Source organism: Aulonocara stuartgranti (genome assembly GCF_965226115.1).
Source record: "Aulonocara stuartgranti genome assembly, chromosome: 19".
In the NCBI taxonomy this organism is placed as follows: domain Eukaryota; kingdom Metazoa; phylum Chordata; class Actinopteri; order Cichliformes; family Cichlidae; genus Aulonocara; species Aulonocara stuartgranti.
In genome coordinates, this window is record NC_138955.1 from 11,669,570 (window position 1) to 11,691,265 (window position 21,696).

General features: G+C 39.1%; 4 protein-coding genes across 9 annotated transcripts in view; 2 read left to right on the top strand and 2 right to left on the bottom strand.

Annotated features, from left to right (window-relative positions):
- syne1b (spectrin repeat containing, nuclear envelope 1b) overlaps window positions 1-2,262 on the top strand; it is a 67,609-nt gene extending 65,347 nt beyond the window's left edge. For all 3 annotated transcript variants that reach the window (XM_082516953.1, XM_082516955.1, XM_082516954.1), the window contains one exon: window positions 1,162-2,262. In XM_082516953.1, the coding sequence (XP_082373079.1) occupies window positions 1,162-1,405 (244 nt within the window). In that variant the 3' untranslated portion in view covers window positions 1,406-2,262. The remainder of the gene's footprint in view (window positions 1-1,161) is intronic.
- Window positions 2,263-2,355: 93 nt separating this feature from the next.
- ccdc170 (coiled-coil domain containing 170) lies at window positions 2,356-5,630 on the bottom strand. The gene is made up of 8 exons (XM_082516958.1): window positions 5,519-5,630; window positions 5,193-5,366; window positions 4,709-4,990; window positions 4,010-4,210; window positions 3,746-3,919; window positions 3,352-3,594; window positions 2,899-3,102; window positions 2,356-2,716 (listed from the first exon to the last, which is right to left on the bottom strand). The coding sequence occupies exons 1-8, from the start codon at window positions 5,534-5,536 to the stop codon at window positions 2,465-2,467; spliced, it is 1,548 nt and encodes a 515-aa protein (XP_082373084.1). The 5' UTR covers window positions 5,537-5,630; the 3' UTR covers window positions 2,356-2,464.
- A 498-nt stretch (window positions 5,631-6,128) lies between these two features.
- Window positions 6,129-10,185, top strand: rmnd1 (required for meiotic nuclear division 1 homolog). 4 transcript variants are annotated; one of them, XM_082516960.1, is made up of 12 exons: window positions 6,129-6,201; window positions 6,540-6,966; window positions 7,054-7,159; window positions 7,238-7,313; window positions 8,650-8,689; window positions 8,788-8,888; window positions 8,970-9,076; window positions 9,167-9,231; window positions 9,372-9,448; window positions 9,623-9,743; window positions 9,833-9,949; window positions 10,073-10,185. In XM_082516960.1, the coding sequence occupies exons 2-12, from the start codon at window positions 6,571-6,573 to the stop codon at window positions 10,103-10,105; spliced, it is 1,239 nt and encodes a 412-aa protein (XP_082373086.1). In that variant the 5' UTR covers window positions 6,129-6,201; window positions 6,540-6,570; the 3' UTR covers window positions 10,106-10,185. The 4 variants fall into 4 exon arrangements, with proteins under 4 accessions (XP_082373086.1, XP_082373088.1, XP_082373087.1 ...); XM_082516962.1 differs by having other exon boundaries at window positions 6,543-6,966; XM_082516961.1 differs by having other exon boundaries at window positions 6,169-6,254.
- akap12a (A kinase (PRKA) anchor protein 12a) lies at window positions 9,989-20,463 on the bottom strand. Its single transcript, XM_082516957.1, has 4 exons — window positions 20,070-20,463; window positions 18,255-18,354; window positions 12,155-18,097; window positions 9,989-12,075 (listed from the first exon to the last, which is right to left on the bottom strand). Exons 1-3 carry the CDS (start codon window positions 20,175-20,177, stop codon window positions 12,183-12,185), a joined length of 6,123 nt encoding a protein of 2,040 aa, XP_082373083.1. The 5' UTR covers window positions 20,178-20,463; the 3' UTR covers window positions 9,989-12,075; window positions 12,155-12,182.
- Between the last annotated feature and the right edge of the window lie 1,233 nt (window positions 20,464-21,696).

The following is a 21,696-nucleotide window of genomic DNA, read 5'->3' on the forward strand; positions in this document are numbered from 1 at the left end:
GGTGCTTACATCCACTGTCGCTGGACTGAGATCTTATTTGGATTGAAACTATGCAGACAACATTAAAACAGTTAAGAGTGGGGAGAGAAGGATATTAAATTAGGATAATTTTTAAAGGGAAGTTTGTTTATTGGATTAGACTAATTTGATTTGTTTGTAATTTTTACTATTTCTGTAGCAAAGAGAAGCAGTTTTGTACATGTAAGATTGGTTTATTATATTGCCGTGGAAGTACAACAGTGTTTCCAACAAAGACGGGAGTATGTGCAAAATGTAAATAAAATAAAAATGCAATGATCATTTAAACTCAATTATATTTAATATAAAGAAATCAAATGATGAAATGCATGTAAATTGATTTTTAAAATTCGGTTCTATGTTTTTATATATGTTTAGTCAATTTTGAAAGCAGCCCCATGTTTCAAATTGGTGGTGCAGGGCATGTTTATAATTGTGATCAAGAGTTTTTAGTGAGTATCACCCAAACTGTCTCTACTACAGAGACTGTGGTTTTGCTAAAATAAACAAGGCTAGCTGATATCTAGATGGCAGCATGTGTTGCTTCAAAACCTGCATTTATCTTTTTTCATTTATCCTGTATCTTTCTTCACAGATGGTCAAGTTATAAAAGCTACATCTACTGTTATTATCATATAATAGATGTTGGCTCATGTTCTCTTTATGCCAAAGGACCAACTATCCATCATTTCCATGAAGAAATTCAGACTTTGATTGGTTAGACTATAGTATAAGTTACAATTTAAAGAACTCTGTTCCAGCATGTTACATGTTTTGGATGGAAGCTTGTTTCTGTCACTGAAAAAAATCATTTCAGAGTCAAAAGCTCGAGTTATTGTCTGAAACTTCGACTGATTAACGCAAGCTTGAAATTAAGAAAAGTAACTGGAAATTTAGACATAGGTCTGCCAATTCTTTTAATTAATTAAAAAAAACCCTTTAATTGATAATTAATTTAGGTTGGGTTTAAATGATTTAAAATCCATTGCATTCTGCTTTTATATACATTCAGGCCACAGTCTTTTTGGAAACACATTTGCAGTAGTGCAGATGAGAAGGAGATTTTAAAAGTCTATAATCCATAGTTGTGTTTGACTAATCCTGTTTTTGCTGGGCTGTGAATGTTTGTGTTTGTGTGAGCAGGCCTCACAGCGACGCTGGATCCGCTTCCTTCCCTTCTGACTCGGAGACACGATCATCTCGTAGGTCCTCGTTTCTGTGGCGCGTCTTCTGGGTCGCACTGCCTCTCCAGCTCTTCCTGCTCCTGTTAGTGGTTTTTGCCTTTCTGCTGCCAATGTCTGAGGAGGACTACTGTGCTCAGTCCAACAACTTTGCTCATTCCTTCTACCCGATGCTGAGCTACACCAACGGACCGCCTCCAGTGTAGATGGACGTAAAAACCACTGATGTTTAGTATTCTTGAGCCAGAATGACCTTAGTGGGATTCATGTTGATATCCTTGAAACGGTTAATCACGTTGGGAGCAAAAACAAATCCTGCTCGTCCATTTTTACTGCAGAATAACAGCTGCCATCTACAGTTAATATCTTTGTGTGTAGCACATAGGATCAAGCATCTCACTATGTTACTCTGTGTAATGCTGTGTCAGTTAATTTGCATTTTTGGTGTAACGGATCTGGAGGTTTCTGCCCACAGTGGACATCTGCTGGATAAACGACGTGTCGACTCAGTGGTGTAAACATGACGTAACTTCTCTCAAGCCGATAGCACCAAAGTTAAACGCTGAAATATAGCCTGTGAATTTGCTTGTAACTAAAAGTTTGTAAACAGCAAAAACATTTAATATATCTTACATTGCAATTATTTTTTTACCTGTATTTTGGCATGCAGTTTTAATCTTTGCTTTTACTTACTTACATCCATCGTTGTGTCTGTGGTAATCGGTCCATTTTTAACTTGAACCACATGGATTCATGCAAGAGTCATTTAAGCCAAGTCAAGTGAATTTAATATCCAAGTCAGACGCAACGCAGGAGTTTAACCTTTAACAGTCATCCATGGTCTTTATACATTCTGCTGTTTTATTTTTTCAGGATATGAAATATGTCTTTAAGATTGAGAAATATGACCAATAGAATTATTGCATATTTTATAAGACTGTGAGTTCAGTATCAAATGTATAACAGTCGAGAGTTATTTAACATATGTATATAATGCAAAAAGAAATAATATGAGAAATGTATGTATATGCGACTCTCAAAAACAATGAATGCCAAACCTTCATTCTAAAAGTTGTCATTTTATTTGTGAGTTAGCATTTTTAATATTTCACCCTTTGTGCATCATACTTATATTGATCTTCCCATGAAAACACAAATATAAAAGAAAACTTTTAAATTGTTATTTTATGTTTCAAAAGTAATTAATATCTCTACTATTTCTCAACATTTCAACTTATTTTTGGTATGAATGGAGTGAATACATTTTAAGTTTCGTGAGATCTGCAGGTGGTAACATCCAGGTTGGAGCCATCGGATAGTTCTTGGACTTGTTGCAGGTGAGGTCTCTGGTGAGTCGAGTAGTGCCGGGGTATGTTAACATGATGATGAAGGTGGTGACGGTGACAATGGCCATGAAGAAGGGTTTCAAGTAATTTGATGATTTCATAATTTGGAAGAGCCAACGCTGTGGCATCCAGGCCCAACGTTTGAGAAACCAGCATGCGGAAATCCACCAACTGAAAAAAGAAACTTACCTGGTTCAAAAGTTTTCAGAAATCTTGTGACCTTTCCTTTATTTATATTAACAAACAACATTAAATGAGCTCTATGACCGCTAACAAACATCTGCTGTGCAAGGTCATGAGATGTGGATGAAAGCATGGTAAACAAGTTTTCCTATTTGTCGTTTGACTCTTACCTCTCTCTGCCTCTCAGACAGCTGAGCAAGGCTCTGTCTGAGGGTAAGGAGTTCCTGTAGGTCGTCTCTTGTCTTCTTCTCTTGGCTTTGCAGGTCTGAGCTAACTGCGCTCAGCTTTTTCTCCACCTTTGCCTTCTCATCCGCCACCAGATTCAGCTTCTTTTTCTGCTCCTGCATGGTCTGAGTCTGTTGCGCGACTTTCAGCTTGGCATTTTAGGCACAGCAGAGACTCGAGTGAGCGTCGGGTTTTAGTAAAACAAGAGTGACTTTATTTAATTATGTCAAATTATTAATCTAAGATACTCTGATACTTTGAAAGCATGCATTGATTGCATATGCATATGATTCAATGACCCACCAACCCATGCCCCAAAATTAACACAAATACACAAAACATTATGAAGTGAAAATCCCTCTGGAGTGAATTTGGGCCCAAACCCTTCTCCCCTCTACCTTGAGCTCGCTGGTATGGGAGAGCTGGGCCTTGAGCTCAGTGTTGGAAAGTTTGGTTGCTTTCAGTTCACTTTGAAGACACTCCAGTTTTTTCTGCAGCCTCGCAGCCTGCAGTTGTGCATCATTTTGTTCCGCAGCCAATGCTGATCGGGTCTTCTTCTCCTCCTCCAGCTCTGAAACCTTTTTCCTCAGTAGTTGGATGTGGAGTCCTTTGCTCTCTATTTGTTCCTTCTGTGATTTCAACTACAGGGAATGGGAATATTTTAAATCAACTGTATACATTTTTTTAAGCTGCATTTGTGCATTTAGAGGTAAATTATCTGCTTGTTCAGCACCACTCTCCACTTGTATAAACTTGTGAATGATAAAAACAAAAAACAAACAAAAAAACTACCTTCCGTTGTAAGCTGTAAGTCAGACTTTTACTCTCAACTAAAGCAGTTCCCTCTTGTCTAACAAGTTGTTCGGCACGTGACAGAATGAATTTTAGCTTCATTTCGAAGTCAAGATCAATGTCAAAGTCCTCAACCTTCATCGTCTTGGACAGCTGCTCCAAGAATTCCTCATACTGTTAAAAAAAAGAGACAAATCATAGGAATGTGTCGCTATACCAACCTGTATCTGTAACTTATATGCTTAGTCACATGACTTTACTCACATCCTGTTTGCTGTGTTGCAATCGGTCACAATGCATGTCTGCTGTCAGCAGTTCGGCCTCCAGACATTGCAGTCTTCCCCTCAGGTCTTGGACTTGCTGCTCTGCAAGCTGAGCCCTCTGTTGTGCAATGTGATGAAGCTCTGTCTGCTCATTCAGCTTTTCAGAAACACAACACAGCCTCATTTCCACCTCTGGCAAGCTCTGAAAGACCAGCATAGTGAAAATGTGTGGTAACATAAACTATTGTGTGCACACTCCTTTTTATCTTACAGCTGGACTAAGTCCTTGACAGATGGAACAGGAAGAGTTAACATAAAGATACAAGTAACTGCATCAATTGCTGTGCTTTGGGACGTATTCTTCTACTTTACAGAGTTATCCAGTCGATGTAGTTATTAGTCTGCAAATTAAAATAAAAAAAATATTTAGCTATATTGCAAGTATTGAGATTAAAGTGCTACCTGCATGCTTATTGGTAAAAAAAAAAATCAACCAGTATGTTTCATTTTACACAAGTAACTGATCATTCATGACATATAGCGATTAACAAAAAGTAATCCTAATAGCTAAAATACAATGTGATTTATAATTGTCAGCAAATGTGTTGTTTGGCTGAAGCCACATTTGCACCTTGGAGAACAAATTTAGCTTTAAAGCAGCTTTTAAGCATTTTTTGTTGGAAATCCCAACGTTCCTCACCTTATTGCAGAGGTTATCCAGTGTCTGTAGAACATCTCTCTCCGTGGGCAGGATGACGTCCTCACACCTCTTCTCCAGGAGGCCGACCAACGTTTCCAAGAATGCCTGCAGCTTGCTCTCAGCTTCTTGGATCCTTCTTTCAAGCTCCTCCACCTGGTTCTCCAGACAGTGTGACTCTCGCCTGGCTGCCTCTATTACTCTCTTACTGGCCTCAAGTCTTTCAGTTAGGGTCTGCTTCTCCATCTCAACACTTCTTCTCCCAACAGCCAGACCATCAAGCTCCTAAATGACATACAAACACCACAACAATAGGGCAATTTTAGCAGTTACTCCTAAAGTAATAAAATCTTTAAATTAACAATTTCGTACAGAAGTCAGTAGTTTTTACACAACGCTACTAAATCCTTTAGTTCGTGGGTTAAGCCGTCCAGACATGTGAAATCTTGTACTGTAAAGTAACTACTCTTTTAAGTTGTGTATATACCACTTTGAGTGAATCAAGTGCTGCTACACTGCTTGCAGCCTTCCTCCTCTCTTGGTCCAGCTCTGCCACCAGCCTCAGCACCGTCTCTCTGCTGGCTTTGCACTCCACCTCACTGGACTTCACACTCTCTTCTAAAACAGCAACCCTCATCTTCAGCCTCTCCTTCTCATTGCACTGTTAATTACAGAGGTTGAAGAAAGGTACTAAATAGTTATTAAATGTTTTTTTTTAATCTATTTTTAAAAGTTGCCAACATAGGAATCAATTTAGTTTTTTCCTCCGCTATGACTGAATTCAGTAGACATTTAAAATATTTTAAGGCCTACCTCGTTAGAGTTTTCCATAACTCCAAATAAGAGAGGTGAGAAGTGAACTTTAAGTAGATGTTGCCTCTGTTTTAAGAAGTCTCCTGGCAACAGCAAACACAGGCTCAGTCAGAAGGGGGCGATGTAGCTGGGGCGATGTAGCTGAGCCTGTCAGGCATCAACTCGTTTATCAAGTTGGTGGAATTTTATTTTATTTTATTTTATTTTATTTTATTTTATTTTATTTTATTTTAGTTTAGTTTAGTTTAGTTTAGTTTAGTTTAGTTTACTTTAGAAAAATTGATTTCTTAATTTATATAGTAACATAAAAAAAAATCCAAAGTCACGCTGAACGTGCAACAATGTGAAGGTCATTTCATAAGCACCACGTTAGCCCTGAGTTTAGACTGTCAGGTAGCCCTTCTGCTCAATCCCAGTATGAGCTTCACTTACCGGACATTTTCCACTCATAAACTGATCGAGTTTGTCTAAATATAAACGACTGAGTATTTTTAAGGTACTTCCTGCTGTGTTTTGAAGTTTTAGTAAGTAATATAGTTCAGCTTAAAATGGAAACGCTCTACCTTCAAGTCAGAGCTGAGAGCTTAATGTGACTACTTGTATTGCGTCACTTCGAGCAGGAAACAAGCGACGAGGAACAAACACGCCGCCTTTGAATGTATGCAAGACTGTAAACACTGAAGGTAGCTGGAATTTGTGAATTAATTTAACACCGTATTTTGTTTTTTCTAACCTGGTAAGCGAAGAAACGGACGTTTTCTACTCACTGAATTGTCTGCGGCTGGCATGTATACAGAAGTTAGCTCCAGGCATGGAGCCGCAGTACAGCTGAATGTATTATCCTAATTAGTTTGCAGGATATACGAGTGTTTTGCTTGCTGATGCACTTTTGATTCCTGTTGTTGTCTATACTTTAGATTTAACGTGTAACAATATAACTATACGTCCATTAGCTAAGTTGATCTGTTTGTTTAACATAGTTCTGTGCTTCCAGTCACCTAAAGGCACTTTCCTTTGGCAGCAGGTTATTTGTAGGTGAGTGTGAATGGAAGATGCTTCTCCGGACGTTGTGGTCCAGACTGGGAGCCCAGCTGCATGCAGGGAGCAGATCAGGCTGCGTTTTAACTTCGGCCAGGACTCACTGTGCTCCGTGGAGCTTTTCCAGGACCTGCCATTTAAACTATATTCATCAGCAGCACGAGCAGAAAAGACATGTTTCTTTGCCTGCTTTGAGTGGATGTAAAAGTCTTAGCAGTGGGTTTTTGACTGACCCTGGGAGACTTTCAAACTGTGCAAGAGGACAAACAAGTTTGTATTCAACCAACCTCGTAAAGTCAGTGTTGAAACCAGGTTTGAAACCAGCCACAGTGCCTGGGAAGAGGGCACCCAAGGGACCACGGACGAAGCAGCCGTCCAGAGCCAACCAGCCTTCCCTCAGTGAAGACAAGGTGATTTACCCTTTAGTGTAGTGAAATGTTTTATTTAGCTGCGCCTGGTATTGTTTTATGTGTTGATTCAATTGTTTGTCTCCATAGGATATGATGCAGTGCATTGCTTTTGCAACAGCAGATCAGTATCATTTGCCAACACTTTCTCACGACTTGATAAACCACGGCTTCCATGAGATAGATTTGCCCAGAGGTATGAGTGAAAAGGTCATACAGCTGTGCATTAGATTATTAGTGATGGCTTTCATGATCGTCGTGTTTTTATTTTCAGATGCCTCGAATGTTCTGGTGATAAGCACAGACATGGCTGCAAAACCAGATGATAATGCACAAATCTTCTTCTTCAGGTAATGCTGATGCGCTTTGGTTTAGACTTTGTCTCCAATGGTATTATTTTGTTGTAGAAAGGTCAGTTCTGTTCAAACATTGTCAAAAATATGGCTTAATTTGAGGATTATTGATAATTGGTTTGGTCAGTACTCGGTGATACAGGCGTACCTTGGTTTGCCTGTATGCCTATATCAGTGATCTATTTCTCAGCATCAGATGCACACACAAATCTAAACATGCAATTGCTGAGATTGTCGATTGGATTACACAAGGCTAATCAGTGGTGCCTTTTAAAATTGTTGATGCTCTTGCCACGTGAGGCCAGGCCCCACTGCATTGTGTCTAAGCAGTCAGGGAGGGCTGTGAAGGTCTATGTAATCCTCCAAGGATATGCCTCCTCAGACAATCACTGACCTCCTGCTAAACCATTCATGCTGGATGTTGCATGCAGCATAACGTTCGCCACAGCATCTCCAGACTCTTACCTGCCACATATGCTCAGTGTGAATTTGCTCTCATCTGTAAAGAGAATGCAGCCCCACTGATGGACCTTTTGGTTTTGTTGATCACTAGTGAATGCTATTCGATCTGCATGTTGCTGGTATGTGAACACAGGTCCCACTGATGGATGTCAGCCCCTCATGCCGCCCTCATGGAGTCTGTTTCTGACAGTTTGATCTAAAACATGCACATGAGGTTTTGTAGGCCACCTCCCGTTCTTCCTCTCACAAAGGAGCAGATACTGGTCCTGCTGCTGTGGTATCTCCCTGTGGTATCTCCACCACACTCTTGAGATTGTGCTGAGAGACGCAAACTTTGTTGCCATGGCACGTGTGGATTTGCCATCCTGGAGGAGTTGGACTATTTGTGCAACCTGGCTGAGATGGTGATAGTGTCTCATGTTACTAGTGGTAGCAAGGACAAGGAGATAGAAACGGTCTGTGGCAACCATTCCCTTTTTGGGGGGTTGTCTTGTTGTTGTCTTCCCCTGCACCTGTTGTTCCTTTGATTTGCACCAGAGCAGGTGAAACTGAGTCTTAATAGTTTATGCTTTCTAACTTACAGGTTGCTATCCCTGAAGTTTAGCTGACTTTTTTGTTATACGCTGACAATCAAGCATTCCTTTAGCATTTTTCAGCAGTGTAGTTACTAATACTTCTTTAGTACAGCTGCTTTTTTCTTTGGCCCCATAATGCCTGATCTCAGTCTAAAGTTTCTAAGTTTAAAAGTTGTTTTGTTCAGCTAGAGTTTTTGTTTGACTGCTTGCCTCATGATTACCTTGAACTGATAGTTTGTTTTGTAACATGAGAGGAAGGGCTAAACACTGACTTGTTCCACTTTCTAAATTTTTAGAGAAGGCTCAGTAGTTTTCTGGAATGTCGAGGAGAAAACGGTAAGCAAACATCACCATTAATGCAGTTAATCTAATTTCCAGTTCACTTTTCTACTATACTATTGTTAAACTCTGTAATTTCCCCTCGGTCTTTACAGATGAAAAACATTTTGAGAATCCTGGAACACCATGAGATCCAGCCTTATGAAGTAGCGTTAGTCCACTGGGAAAATGAGGAGATTAACTACACTGTGGGAGAGTACGATGAGCCTCAAGCTTTGTTTTGTTAGTACTTTCAGACTCTGTAACGTTTCTAAACAGACACTTTTTTCCACCTCAGGGGAAATACAAAGCTTGAGCGTGGCAACTTTATTCTGAGTGACGATATGGATCAAGAGGAAGCTGTTTTGGAGAAATTTGCATTTTCAAATGCACTTTGTTTGTCTGGTGAGAAGCTGTATTTCCAGTCTGAATCATAAAAAATGTATTTGTTTCCTGTGAACACTGCTAACCTTTTCTCTTTGCTTTCTTTTCCAGTGAAGTTGGCAATATGGGAGGTAGCATTAGACAACTTTGTAGAGTCCATTCAATCAATTCCAGAGGTACAGTGGACAATTAACAGCAAGAATGAATAATTGATTATTTATAATGGTTGTTTGTGTGTTAGGAGATGCACGTGGCATTAGCATTTTTCTAAAATGCTAATGCCAGCATGCTAATTTTTTTTTCCTTTCCCACCCAGACACTCAAGTCTGGGAAAAGAGTCAAGTTGTCCTCTGCAGAGGTTATGCAGAAGATAGGAGAGCTTTTCACATTAAGGTAAATTCAGGAAAGTACATCCTTTCTATTTTTGTATTCACTATTTATGAGCAAGTAATACACCTTGAGTTTTGTGTAATTATACATGTTATTTCTAAATGCAAAAACTGCTGTTTGTTTGCTTTTCTAGTATTACCGTACTTTAGTATTTTTATTTACACTCTGCTTTGACAGACACTGTATAAACCTGCGATCTGACCTTCTCCTCACGCCTGATTTCTACTGGGACAGAGAAAACCTAGAAAAACTCTACGATAAGACGTGCCAGTTCCTCAGCATCAACCGCAGAGTCAATGTAAAGGATAAACTATCGCTGCTGGCTCTTTGTGTTAACACTCAATCATTTTTTTTGCCCATGTAGCTTCATAATCTATCTCATTTTAGGTTGTGAATGAGAAGCTGGAACATTGCACGCAGCTGACAGACTTGATGAGGAGCCACCTGAGTGAGAAGCACAGCTTGAGGTTGGAGTGGATGATAGTCATCCTGATTACGATTGAGGTAAAAGAGGTCAAGCAAGAAGCCTCAAAGAATGCAGCATTTTTAAAACAAACCTTTATTCATGCTTTAAAAAAAACAGGGAGATGTTTAATAATGAGTGCATCTCATTTGTTTCTCTTGTAGGTTATGTTTGAACTCGCAAAAATGATCTTCTAAATTGCTGCTCTGAAGCTACAACAACTCTAAAAAGGGCACAAGCAGCTATGAAAGAAGAATGCTGCACTGTGCGAAGGCACTGAGTCATGAAGGGGACCTAGATCACGCTGAATGTATTTACTCTTCATGTGTTACATCAGCAACTTTCTGAAAACCATGAATTATTTTTAAATCAAGAATTTCACAAATTGTTACTGAGGATCTTGGCTGCGGGCGGGAGCAGTATTTTACACACATTTGTTCTTTATTACTGTGAAAAAAAACAAACAAAGAAAAATCAAAGTAGGCAAAAAAAGATTTTTAATCTTTTGTGATGATCTGACCTTTATGTTTTGGGACTTTTTTTGTCTTTATGTTCTTAATTTTCTTTTTACGTCATGAGAAAGCATCTATGTTTTCTTGTCAGTGTCAAAGATGCATTTTTAAAAGGTCTTATTTGCATGGGAAGGCAGGGACTCCCACACCTTGACACTGATCTTGCAGCTGATTTAAAAAAGAAAGGGGGGGGGGGGATGTAGAAATGCATCCAGATTTACTGAGTCCCAAACACCAACTGTAACTCTGTTATAAAAGATGGGAATAAAGTATTTATGTTCAATATTTCTGTGTTTGGATGTTAAACATTATTAACAGATTTCTTTTCTTTTGCAGTAAACAAATAATTACTGAAGTACTTTTAATTTATATGTATTAATTTATTCAAATAAAATAGTTTTTATTAATTAAACACTGGTAAATATATCAGAAAACATATAAATACACATAAATCAATATTAGTGACATCAGACAAGCAAGGATTGTCCATAACAGACAGTAATGGAAATGAGATTTCAAAGTAAAAGCATACAGCTAACATAAATACCTTTTCACAAGCTTATTTCTCTCACTGTTGCAGTTTGATTACTGAGCCTCAGGCATCAAGCTTAGTGAGGAGGCTTGTTTCTGGCACTTAGATTTTTTTTTTCCTGTCTCTAAGTCTAAATTCAGGGTTAGTATCTCAAATTCTCAGCTTAACTTGAAATTTTGAGACAATCAAAATTTCCACTTTTTATTTTTTTCAGTGGTAGAAACAGCCTGTTAAAGAACAGGAGAACAGAAAAGTTTGAGTAAACATGGTTGCTTAAGGCACTGCTGATTAAAATTGGATTAACTGCGTATTTAATTAAGTTGAGCTTTAAATTAAACACTGTCGCACCTTGCTTCATGCCATGCTCTCACCATGCTTATATTTTCGAACTGCTCACAGTAAAAATTCTAATCACTAAAATATTCATTATTTACAAGATCACATATAATAATAATAATAATAATATATGTATATATATATATATATATATCCTCAGTATGTTCAGGTCTGACTTTTTAAATCATGTGGCATAAGTGAAATACTAATTGCAAATAAATGTGTTGTGGAAATATCTACATTTTGCTAATTTTTATAAAAAGGTGTTTCTATGTGCTGTAACTGGTAACATACATCATGATTTAATGTGGTCTGTGAATAACACCTGAACGTTTTTTAAGCTTTTTACCATAAAAGGTGAAAAGATTCAACAAATATATTATGATATTCTTATTGACTTACTGACATATACATTCTATTCAAAAACTTAGGCATAATAATGTATGAATTATGAGTGGAGAGACCTGACAAAATTAGCAATGAAGTTGCATTACATGACAAACAGGTAGTTAAATTTACTGAGGCCCCTGCGTGGTAAAATAGCTCATTGTCACACTTCTAAAATCATTCAAAAATCACAATTCAAGCCCCCTGAGAAGATTAACCTTTTTTTTCAATGCACACTTTCCAAAACACTCTCTTAAGTCATATACTGTATAATAATAAGATAATCTTAGCAATTAAGGCTAGTTTCGCTAATCAGAATATTTTGGTGCAACATAATGTGAAATAAAAGGCTTTGATGGCTTTATGAAGCTTTCTTCCTTTTACTTTTTGATTGTTCCACCTACAAAAAGAAATACAAAAAAGGGCATACGTTTAATTGAAATTGATTGTGAAAATATACAGAATAAGATGTGGCTTACCACTTAGTAACACTTGAGCTGGGTTAGGTTAATCCCATTCTGCCTGAGTGACACATGTTGTGATTACTGGGTACTCCAGGGCAACAGCAAAATCTTCACCTTCACTCTCAATTTCACCTATTCCTCCTGTTTCATGCAATCTCTGATGATATTCCTCATCCTCACTCTTGGTATCAGGTGCCATTTCAAACTCAGATTCAGGATCTTCTTCCCTCCTTCTTCCCTCATGTGCACTTCCAGCTTGAGGCTCCGTGGGTTCTTCCACTTTGATGTGGGATGCCCCCTTTTCCTCTTGGGTGTAAATGTCTTCCACAGCATCCAGCCACACGTCATCATTTTCCTCCTCTATTTGTTTAATGGGCTCCGCTGCTGTTTTTTCTTTGCTACGAGCCTTGAAGACTGCAGGATGACTGATCAACAGGCCTCGTTTCTCTTTTTGCATCACAGGTTCTGTCGTTTGTGTGGCCTGAATGTCTGGTATTATCGATTGCTTTGACTGAATTTGTTCCACTGGTTCTATTGTTTCTATTGTGTGGATGCTAACAGCCTGTAGTACTGGCTGTTTTGATATCTTAGCTCTTTCAGTTAAATCTAATTTTTCTGCTTTCTCTGTGATTTGCTTCAGCGGTTTGGTGGTTTCTGCTGCCTGGATTTTGGAGATTATTGGTTCCTCTGATTCAGCTTGTTCTGCTGGTTGTGTTGTTTCCATTTCTTGAACAGCAACGTCCTGAAGTTTAGGCTGATGGGAGACCACAGCTTCTGATTCAGTGATTTCTGTTGTCTGAATAGCGACTTCCATTAGCTCCATTTGTTTCTCGCTCTCAGCTCTTTGCATTGCATTTATCAGGTTTGTAGGTTCCACTGCTTCTACTGCCTGAACAGCAACTTCGGACACATTAAGCTGTTTCACAGGTTCTGCAGAAGGTGGTGGGGATGCTGGTGCCTTTAGCTGCCCAAACTGTATGTTAAGTTTGAATTCTAAGGACAGGCTTGAAGGAGACTCTACATTACCTATTGACGAGATCATACCCGTGTTCTGGGGGGCTACTAATCCTGTGTTATTTGGTGTAACAATCTGGCTTTGTGTACTTTGTAGTTTTTGTGCTTCTGTGGTGGTATCGCCATCTTTCTTCTTAGCTAATTCTTCAGATGTTGCATCCTCCGCTGTCACACATACCTCTGATTTTTGCTGCTCAGCTTGAGTTTCTTCCAGATCCTCTGTGTGATCATGGGTAGAGATATCTAAACCTAAATCAGAAATTCGCAATTGATCCTCAGACTCTTTCTGCTCAGCTGGGATCCCATGTCCTTCATCCTCTTCTTCTATGAGCTCCCCAGAACTGTCCATCATTTTTTCATCCTCTGGTTCACTTGGTGCACTTTGAACTGTCTCGCTAATATCTGGTTGTTTTATAACTTCTTGTTCCAACTTATCTGGCACAGATTCAGGAGTGGGCTCTGGTAAATTCCCCTTTACATATTGAATAACTTCTTGAACAGTTCGATTGTTTTCCTCGTTATTCACTTCCTCTTCGATTGCAGTAGAGGCAGATAGATTTTCTACTTTTTCAAGAGTTTCATGACAAACATCAATAACTTCTTTGGCTTCTGTAACCCCTACCTCAATCATTGTGTTGACGATATTCTCTGCTGAATTGATATCAACATCCACCACTTGCACTTGGAATCTGTGATTGTCGTCAAACTCTAGTGATGGAACATGCATCATAACAACCACACTGCCTTCTTCTGCTGTGTTAATGACATTGTTCTTCTCTAATGGTGTTGTGCTCTCAAAAGTGTCCTTTACCTCCATCACACTTGCTTTTCTTTCTATCAAGTGTTCTCGAATCTCAGTTGTTTCCTCAACTTCTGGTTCTGGTTCCATTAGGTCAACTGCTTTCTGCTTGGGTTCACCTGTAACTGTTTCCATTGCCCCCATATCCTTGGATATCACCTCATCTTCAGTTCCTTGAGGTTGACCTTCCTCTGAATCTAATGTGACGACTTGTACCACTTGTAACACTGCTGGTTCTTGAACATCCTTGGTTATGGAATCATCCAGTGCTTCACCTTTATCTTCAGTGATTGGTAACATTTTAGCCTCTTGGGGCTGATCTTTTTCTGCATGTGGAACATCCTCTGATATTACTTCTTTCTCCCATGACTGACCACTCCCCTCTTCTAAATCTAATATGGCTGCTTGTACAGCTTCTACCTTTTCTGGAACTTCAGGCTGTGATTCTTTGTTTTGAATCTCATCGGCCACTTCAGTGTGATGTTGTGTTGTCTGTTTGTTTTCATCTGTTACTGGTTCAGAAGACTGAATGTCCTCTGAAGGTTGTATTTCTGTTTGAACACTATCTTCTTTTGAATGCAGTGATGTGGCTTGAAGAAGTTTTGGTACCTCTGGAACTTTGGAAACTTCAGGCTGTGGTTCTTTTTTTTTAATCTCATCAGTCACTTCAATGAGATTCTCTGCTAACTCTTTACATTCACCCGTTATTAGTTCAGCAGACCGAATGTCCTCTGAAGGTTGTATTTCTGTTCGAACACTGTCCTCTTTTGATTCCAATGTTGTGGCTTGAACGCCTTCTGACACCTCTGTAACTTCGGAAACCTCAGACTGTGGCTCTTTAGTTTCTGGCTCATTAGAAACTTCACCTTCAGTGAGATGCTCTCCTATCGGTTTGGATTCAAATATACTTTCTGCTGGTGGAACATCTTCTGAGGCCGGTGCTTCTTCTTCAGGTGATTGAACTTTGTCCTCTTCTGCAGTTGCTGTGGCTTTTTGCTCAACTTCCACTACATCTTTCACTTCATCATCCTCTGTTTTTGGAGCTTCAGTCTGTGTTTGTCTATCTTCTGGCTCAACAGTCACTTCAGCAAGATGCTCTGTCTGCTTGGAATCGTCTGTAACTATTTCTGTTGCTGGTATGTCATCTAAGTGTGGTGCTTCGTCTTCAAGTGACTGAACAGTATCCTCTTCTGAAGCTTTTACATCTTTTTCTACATTTTCCAGTGCTTCCAACTCATCCACCACCACAGAAGGTTCAGCTTCAATTTGACTTTGCTCAGTAATATTTTGATTGATCTGATCCCCCATGGAGAACAAACTTTGGGCTTCTTGCTCGATGCTTCCATCTTTAGTTTCATCAGCCACAAAAAGAGCTGACTCTGCTTCTTGAGCCTCAGTTTTTGAGGCATCTTCTTCTACTTGATCTGCCACAACTAGAGAACCTTTATCTGGAGCAACTTCATCATTTTCAGGTAATCTCTCCTGAGGTAACTCTTCCTTTTCTTCAGAAATGCATTCTGGCACATGTTGGCTGTCATCAGTAACTTCTAATTCTTTCATGCTTTCTTGCACCTGTGTAACACTGACCTCATGAACTTCATCTTCAGTGACTTCTGCATTGTCAATCTCCTCAGATACAATCTCAGATACAATCTCTGTTGAAACAGCTTTGTTAACATCAGGTATGCTCTCTGTTTGGGCTGTTGCCTCAACTTCATTAATTGCATCAATTGGTTCAGCATTTAGCTCTGCGTTTACCACTGTTTCATCTGATCCTTTGTGTATTTCCAGGATTTTCGGCTGTTCTTTTTCAAATGTTTCAAGTAATTGAGGCGAGACAGAACTAACTATTCTTTCTGAACTTGGCTCCTCTAAAGTCACTGGGACTACATGTGTGCTTACAGAGATGGTTTCAGCAACTTGTTCTAGCAACAACTCTGTGTTGTTGACACTGTATTCAGCTGGGACAGGTGTTGCATTACCAGATGTTTTTGAAGAGTCTGATAACTGGGAAACTGCAGAGATCATCTCAGTTTCATCTGTCACAGTAACATCAGCAGGCTCTGGAGCTGTTATGGCTTCAGATGTGATCTCTACCAGGTCCTCTGCTATAGTGTCATCTCTTGCTGCTTCCTCAATGCCTGAAGCCGGAGTGGCCATGGTCTCTGTAAGTACTCCCTCCTCTGGAATATCACTGAGTTGTTGGTGTTTACTGATTGATTCTGTAAGGTCATCTGGTTCTTCAACTGGAGCAGGTGTAGCCAGTGTTTTAGGAACCTCATTTTCTAAAGCTTCCTCATTGTCTTGGGACGTTTGTGTTTCGAGTGGAAGACTATCACAAGGTGGAGTGGAGTCCTGCTGGACTTCATTGTCTGTTACTTCTGGTATGTAACTTTCTACATCTGCCTTGGTTTCTCCCATTTCATCTGCAAACTCTGACAGTGGAATCACAGCTGGAGTCTCAGAGTCTTCATCACCTGAAGCTTCCTTGTCAGCTTCATCTAAAGATACTTGTTCTAGCGTTTCAGCAGGCTTTCTCTTTTTTCTTCCAGGTAGGAGATTCTTAATAGAAAATGTGGACTCAGGTTGAGTAACATCATTGTCAGAAGGAATGATATCTTTGCTTTCATCCAGATCCTTGGCTTTTGTTTTGGGGGTGACAAGTTTTTTAAATGATTTCCATGTTGACTCCCCATCACTCTCTGGAGGACTTCCTTCTTTAATTTCTTGGGCCTCGTTAGATCTTTCTAGTGGTGATTCTGCACCTTGTTTAAGTCCACTGTCTTGCTTGCTATTTGGGGGTGTTTCTTCTTCTGAGTCTGATGATTTTCGGCTTTTTCTCCTTCCAGATCCACACAAAACAGCTTCCCATGACACAGATGAGTCTTTCCTTTTTTTCCCTTCTTCTGTGCTGTGATCTGATATTTCCCCCCCTTCACTTGGTTTAGCCTCATCTACTGAACCTGAGATTTGTGCCTGTTCATTGCTCAATGAAGGCGTCTTGTTACGTTTTTTTGGAGTCAGAAGTTTTTTGAAGGTTGCCCATGCACTGTCCTCTTCTTCTGCTGCCGGGGCAGAGGGCTGTGCAGGACTTTCGTCTTTCTGATTTTCAGCTGACTCTGTTGAAGACAGCAGCTGATCAGAGACTTGTTCTTGAGAGTCAGTGATCTTTGTGTCACTTGATTTCTTTGTTTTCTGTTTTTTGGAAAGACTCCTGAAACTAGAGCCTGACATTAGCTTCTTCAGTGGACTCGCCTGAACTTTTTCTTTTTCTTGAGAGTTTAGTATTTCACCCTCACCATCTGATCTCTTCATGGAAGGTGGTTTAACATCATCCTGAGTGGTTACTGCAGGCACGATCTTAGCTTCTCCAAGTCCTTTCTCAGTTGTAGCTGCCTCAGTATCAAGAGTAATCTCCTCCTTATCCTGTTCTTCCACTGCTTGCTCTGCTATTTCAGCAATCTCGTTTTCCCCCATATCCACCAGTTCTTTCTCGGTCACCTCATCTTCTGCAAGTTTCTTTTTCTTCCGTAGACTAGAAAAGATTCCTGTGGTAAAAAACCTTTTTAATGGAGATTCAACCACCTTTTCTTCAGTAATCATTGGTGATGCTGGATGCAGTTCCTGTGTGGTATCCTGGTGTCCATCTTCATTTACAGCAGGTGAAGTTGTTCTTGCATCATCATTATCACGCTCAGCTTCCTCTTTGATTTCTGTTTTCTTTATGTCTGCATTTTCTGCAATATTCTCTGATGTTCCATCTGTCAGACTGGGACATGTTGTTGAATCATATTCATTTGCTTCCTGTGCTGTGTTTACATCCACACTCTGTTCCTCATTTTCACTTTTGACCTCTTGTGCATTATCTTTGACCTCCTCTGGTATGTTTGGTAGTTCCTCGGGCACATCTGTTTCAGCCTCTTCACCAGAGCCTTTTTTAACTGTCGATTTCAAACCAATGTTGCTGAAAAAATTTCTAAAACTTTCATTGATGTCATTTTGCTTCTCTTCCATTTCGATAATTTCTACTTTTTCAACTTCATTTGCATCAGCTTCATCTGGTGATGTCTTTGCATTGATGTCAACACTTTCCACTGGAGTTTTTTCTTCTTTAGGGGACTTTTCTGTCTTTGCAACATCTTTGTCTGAGGAAAGGATAGTTAAATCAACAATTAAATTAATCATTAAAATACTTTTGAAAAATCGGCCTAGTGTGCTAACAGATTCTTTCACTTAGAACCCAACAACTTGCGCTTCTATTGAAACCATGCTGGCAGAAATACACAAATTATGAATACCCACCCTCTGCAGAAATCTCGTCTTTGCAGTGACCATTGAGTGCTGCTATAGAGCTGTCTGCTTTTCCATTTATCTCAGAGATCTGCCCATTGGTTTTGAGAGGCTGAAAAAAAGCACAAAACTGAATGTACAATAAATCTCTGCTCATGTGTGCATGGCACGAAAAAAATTTAACAAGTCTAGTTTGAACCTCTGAAGAATTTCCATCTGTAATTAACAGGGATGCCAAAGACCTATAGAAACAGTATAGACCAGTTACTATTGGCTAGGTTTTGTGGCAGCCTTAGAGTCAACGCTCCTGATTTTTCCAATCCTAAATCCATGAGTCAGATTAGTTGGGAATGTCTGAGCAGGGTTTAGGGAATAAGAAACTTAACTGCACCCAATAGTGTGCCGAAGAAACCTAAATAAACAACTGTAAATACATCAGACGGTAATATTATTTCCAAGTTAAGCTTATTTTTCAACTTTTTAAACCAATTTATTAGATGTACAGAGTTTTGCTTATCTTTTTACTCATGTTATAATGTTGCCTTATTTTAAGTGCTTTATCTAATTTAAACTGAATTTAAACTGACTATCCGAGCTCTCCAAGAGCCCGAAAATAATAACAACTGAAGGCAAAACAACCTAGTTTTAGATAGTTAAAGGCCATAATCATCATCAACTCCCATTATCACAATTTAAATACAACTTATTGGGATTAGTGTTTTTTCTTTCTTTTTAACACCCCACTTCCAAGCTTAAGCACATGATTTCTTCCAGCAGTGTCATGTCTCCACCTTAATAACAATCAGCATGCTCGAATATAGCATCAAATCAACACAACATCGCCAAGAAAAAGCATCAATTTCTCTACTGATTCTTACAGGACAGTGCTAATTGACATCCTCATCGGCATGAGCTGTTATAATGTTGTACACTAATAATCAATGTTGTTTTCTGCTTAGTCCAGCAGGGGAGAAATTCCATCTCTCCCATGGGCTTTATTTGGTTCACTCCAAGAATGAAAGGTCATCATTCCTCCATGCTGTTTCCTCTTTCATCTACAGTAAATGAAAACCTCTGCGCCATCAATGAAATAGTGAAAAACGACTATTCAGAAGAGTAATACTATGTAAGTTATCAGGTAGCCTCAAGAGCCAAAAGCCAGCAGTCAAGGGCCATTAAATTTACTCACAATTGCAACATGAGGCACTGCACACAATCCATTTAACAACAACAACTTTTACAGTAAATGGTTTAAGTTTTGTGTTGTAAGACTCAGGCTATGATTTACAATTATTATTCTTTTTCCAATTTTGCAAATCTTGCTGTATAAGGAAAATGGGGCCAAAAAGAGTTTCAGTCAATGTGGGACATATATACATATGAAATGCATCACATATAAGACTTTTTCCCCTTTTATTTTCTTTGTCTTTATGTCTAAGGAGAAATGACACTAGGCTGTTGTGCACCCAGCACAATATATAAAGCAATCAATAATGCTTCCTGTTACAGAAAAGCTTAAAAATAATCACATTGCTCGTCAGTGTCCCAGTATTGCTGGATGCACTCATCCGCTTTGAAGGGACAAGGACTTTCCTTTTATTCTGACGTTAATTGATGTGTTGGCATGCAGCGTGTGCACCGTCCTGACAACAACAACAAAATCCAGCCTCAGCATTTTTTTAATCTTTCAAAGCGCCTACTGTTTGTTCTCTGTCACCATAATGAATCAAATGAAAACCACTGATTGGAAAAGAGGACAGGCTAAATCCTTGTTGCAAAGTTAATACAGCCATAAAGGAAGAATTTGGGGCTCTTGGGATATGTTACCTTGTCTTCAGTATCCTGCACAGTTTGAACATCATTCACTTTTGCGCTCTCCTCCTCCTCCTCTGCATCCTTCTTGCCCGCACGTTGCGCAGACTGAGTGTCTCCCATTATCTGAACTGCAGCGCGTCGCTATCCGGAATGAGCCACACGAGTGAAACAGATATCCCACAAGAAAAACAGGCCGGTAGCTCAGCTGAGCCACGGAAGGCGGTCAGCTCTCAAATGGTGTAGTCTGGATGCTGGAAAAACTCTTTCCTCTTAGATTAACACCTCCCTGCAGAATCACATGAAGCCATATGAGCCAGCTGACCCGGCCCGGCTCGGCCCGCCTCTCTCTGCATTGAAAAAAAGAACTGCAGAGAAAACAGCCTGCTCTCAGATTACTGAAGAGAATGTCCCAGCAACAAGCATAAACCTGCACTGGTGAGGATGCACTAGCCCGCAGATGCACTGAACAACGAGTGGCTATGTTAAAGATTTAAAGGATATTTTCATCGGAAACAGATGCTGCAAATGCATGCCGCATTAAATAAGAAAGTCTGTTGCTGTTTAACACTTTGGTTATTCGGAAAGTGGATTTTATAACTAGTTTTATTATAAAAAAACAACAACAACCCAATAACAAAAAAAAACAAAAACCCAAAACCTAAGAATTTTGAAACCAGGAATGTTCTTTAAAAAAACAACAACTATTTAAATCTTTATAGAAATGGTTAACAGTTAAAAATAGTTAAAATGAACTACTGGCTGGCTATTATATATATATATATATAATAGTTATAGTATTCCTCCAATTACTTAATTGCCTAAATTAGTAAAATTACCTGTACAATGAAAAGAATACATGTTGAACAAGTTTGCAATCATTTTATGTATCAAAAACTGTAGGGCACATTCAGTCTGACAAATAAGCAGACAGGTTTCATTATAACAAATGTCATATAGGCCCATGAGAGTCAAAAGTGAAGTTGCGGCTGGACATTGTGGGTCAGTGTCTGGGGAAAATGTCACAACCTGCCTGTTGCTAAAGTTGCCATCACATCAGCGGCCCTGCAAATACTTCTAGGGAGATGCTTTTTGGACAGCATGTTAAATCCTACATCCTTATAATTAGAACAATCCTCTTTATGTATAACATTTTTTAAATTAATTTATAATAAGTGGGAAGTGTTCTGGGGGAAACAAATGTATGTCTTAATAACTTATTTAATAACATTAAAATGGGCAGATGTACTACTAAAACATCTTTTAGAGAATGGGAAGAAGTGGACATTTAAATAGCAAATTGCCAGCCTTATATAAACACAGTATATATAAACTGCTGCATGCTAATGCTAAAAAAAAACCCAAACATATTAACATGATTGTTAGCATGACCACATTTTAAAACTTCAACCCATTATTACTGTTATTAAGTCAGAATCTTAAAAACAGTAAAATTGAGTGCCCACTTTGAAGACTGCATGGAGAAATTGTTCAACAATTATACGACATTTCTCCATAAAACAAACAAAAAAAAAGCCATAGCAAAGCAAATCTACTTTAAAAGTGCTTTCATATTGAGGTTAATTACTGTTCACTCCACAAACCACTTTATTAGGAACACATGTTAATTGCTTGTAAAATG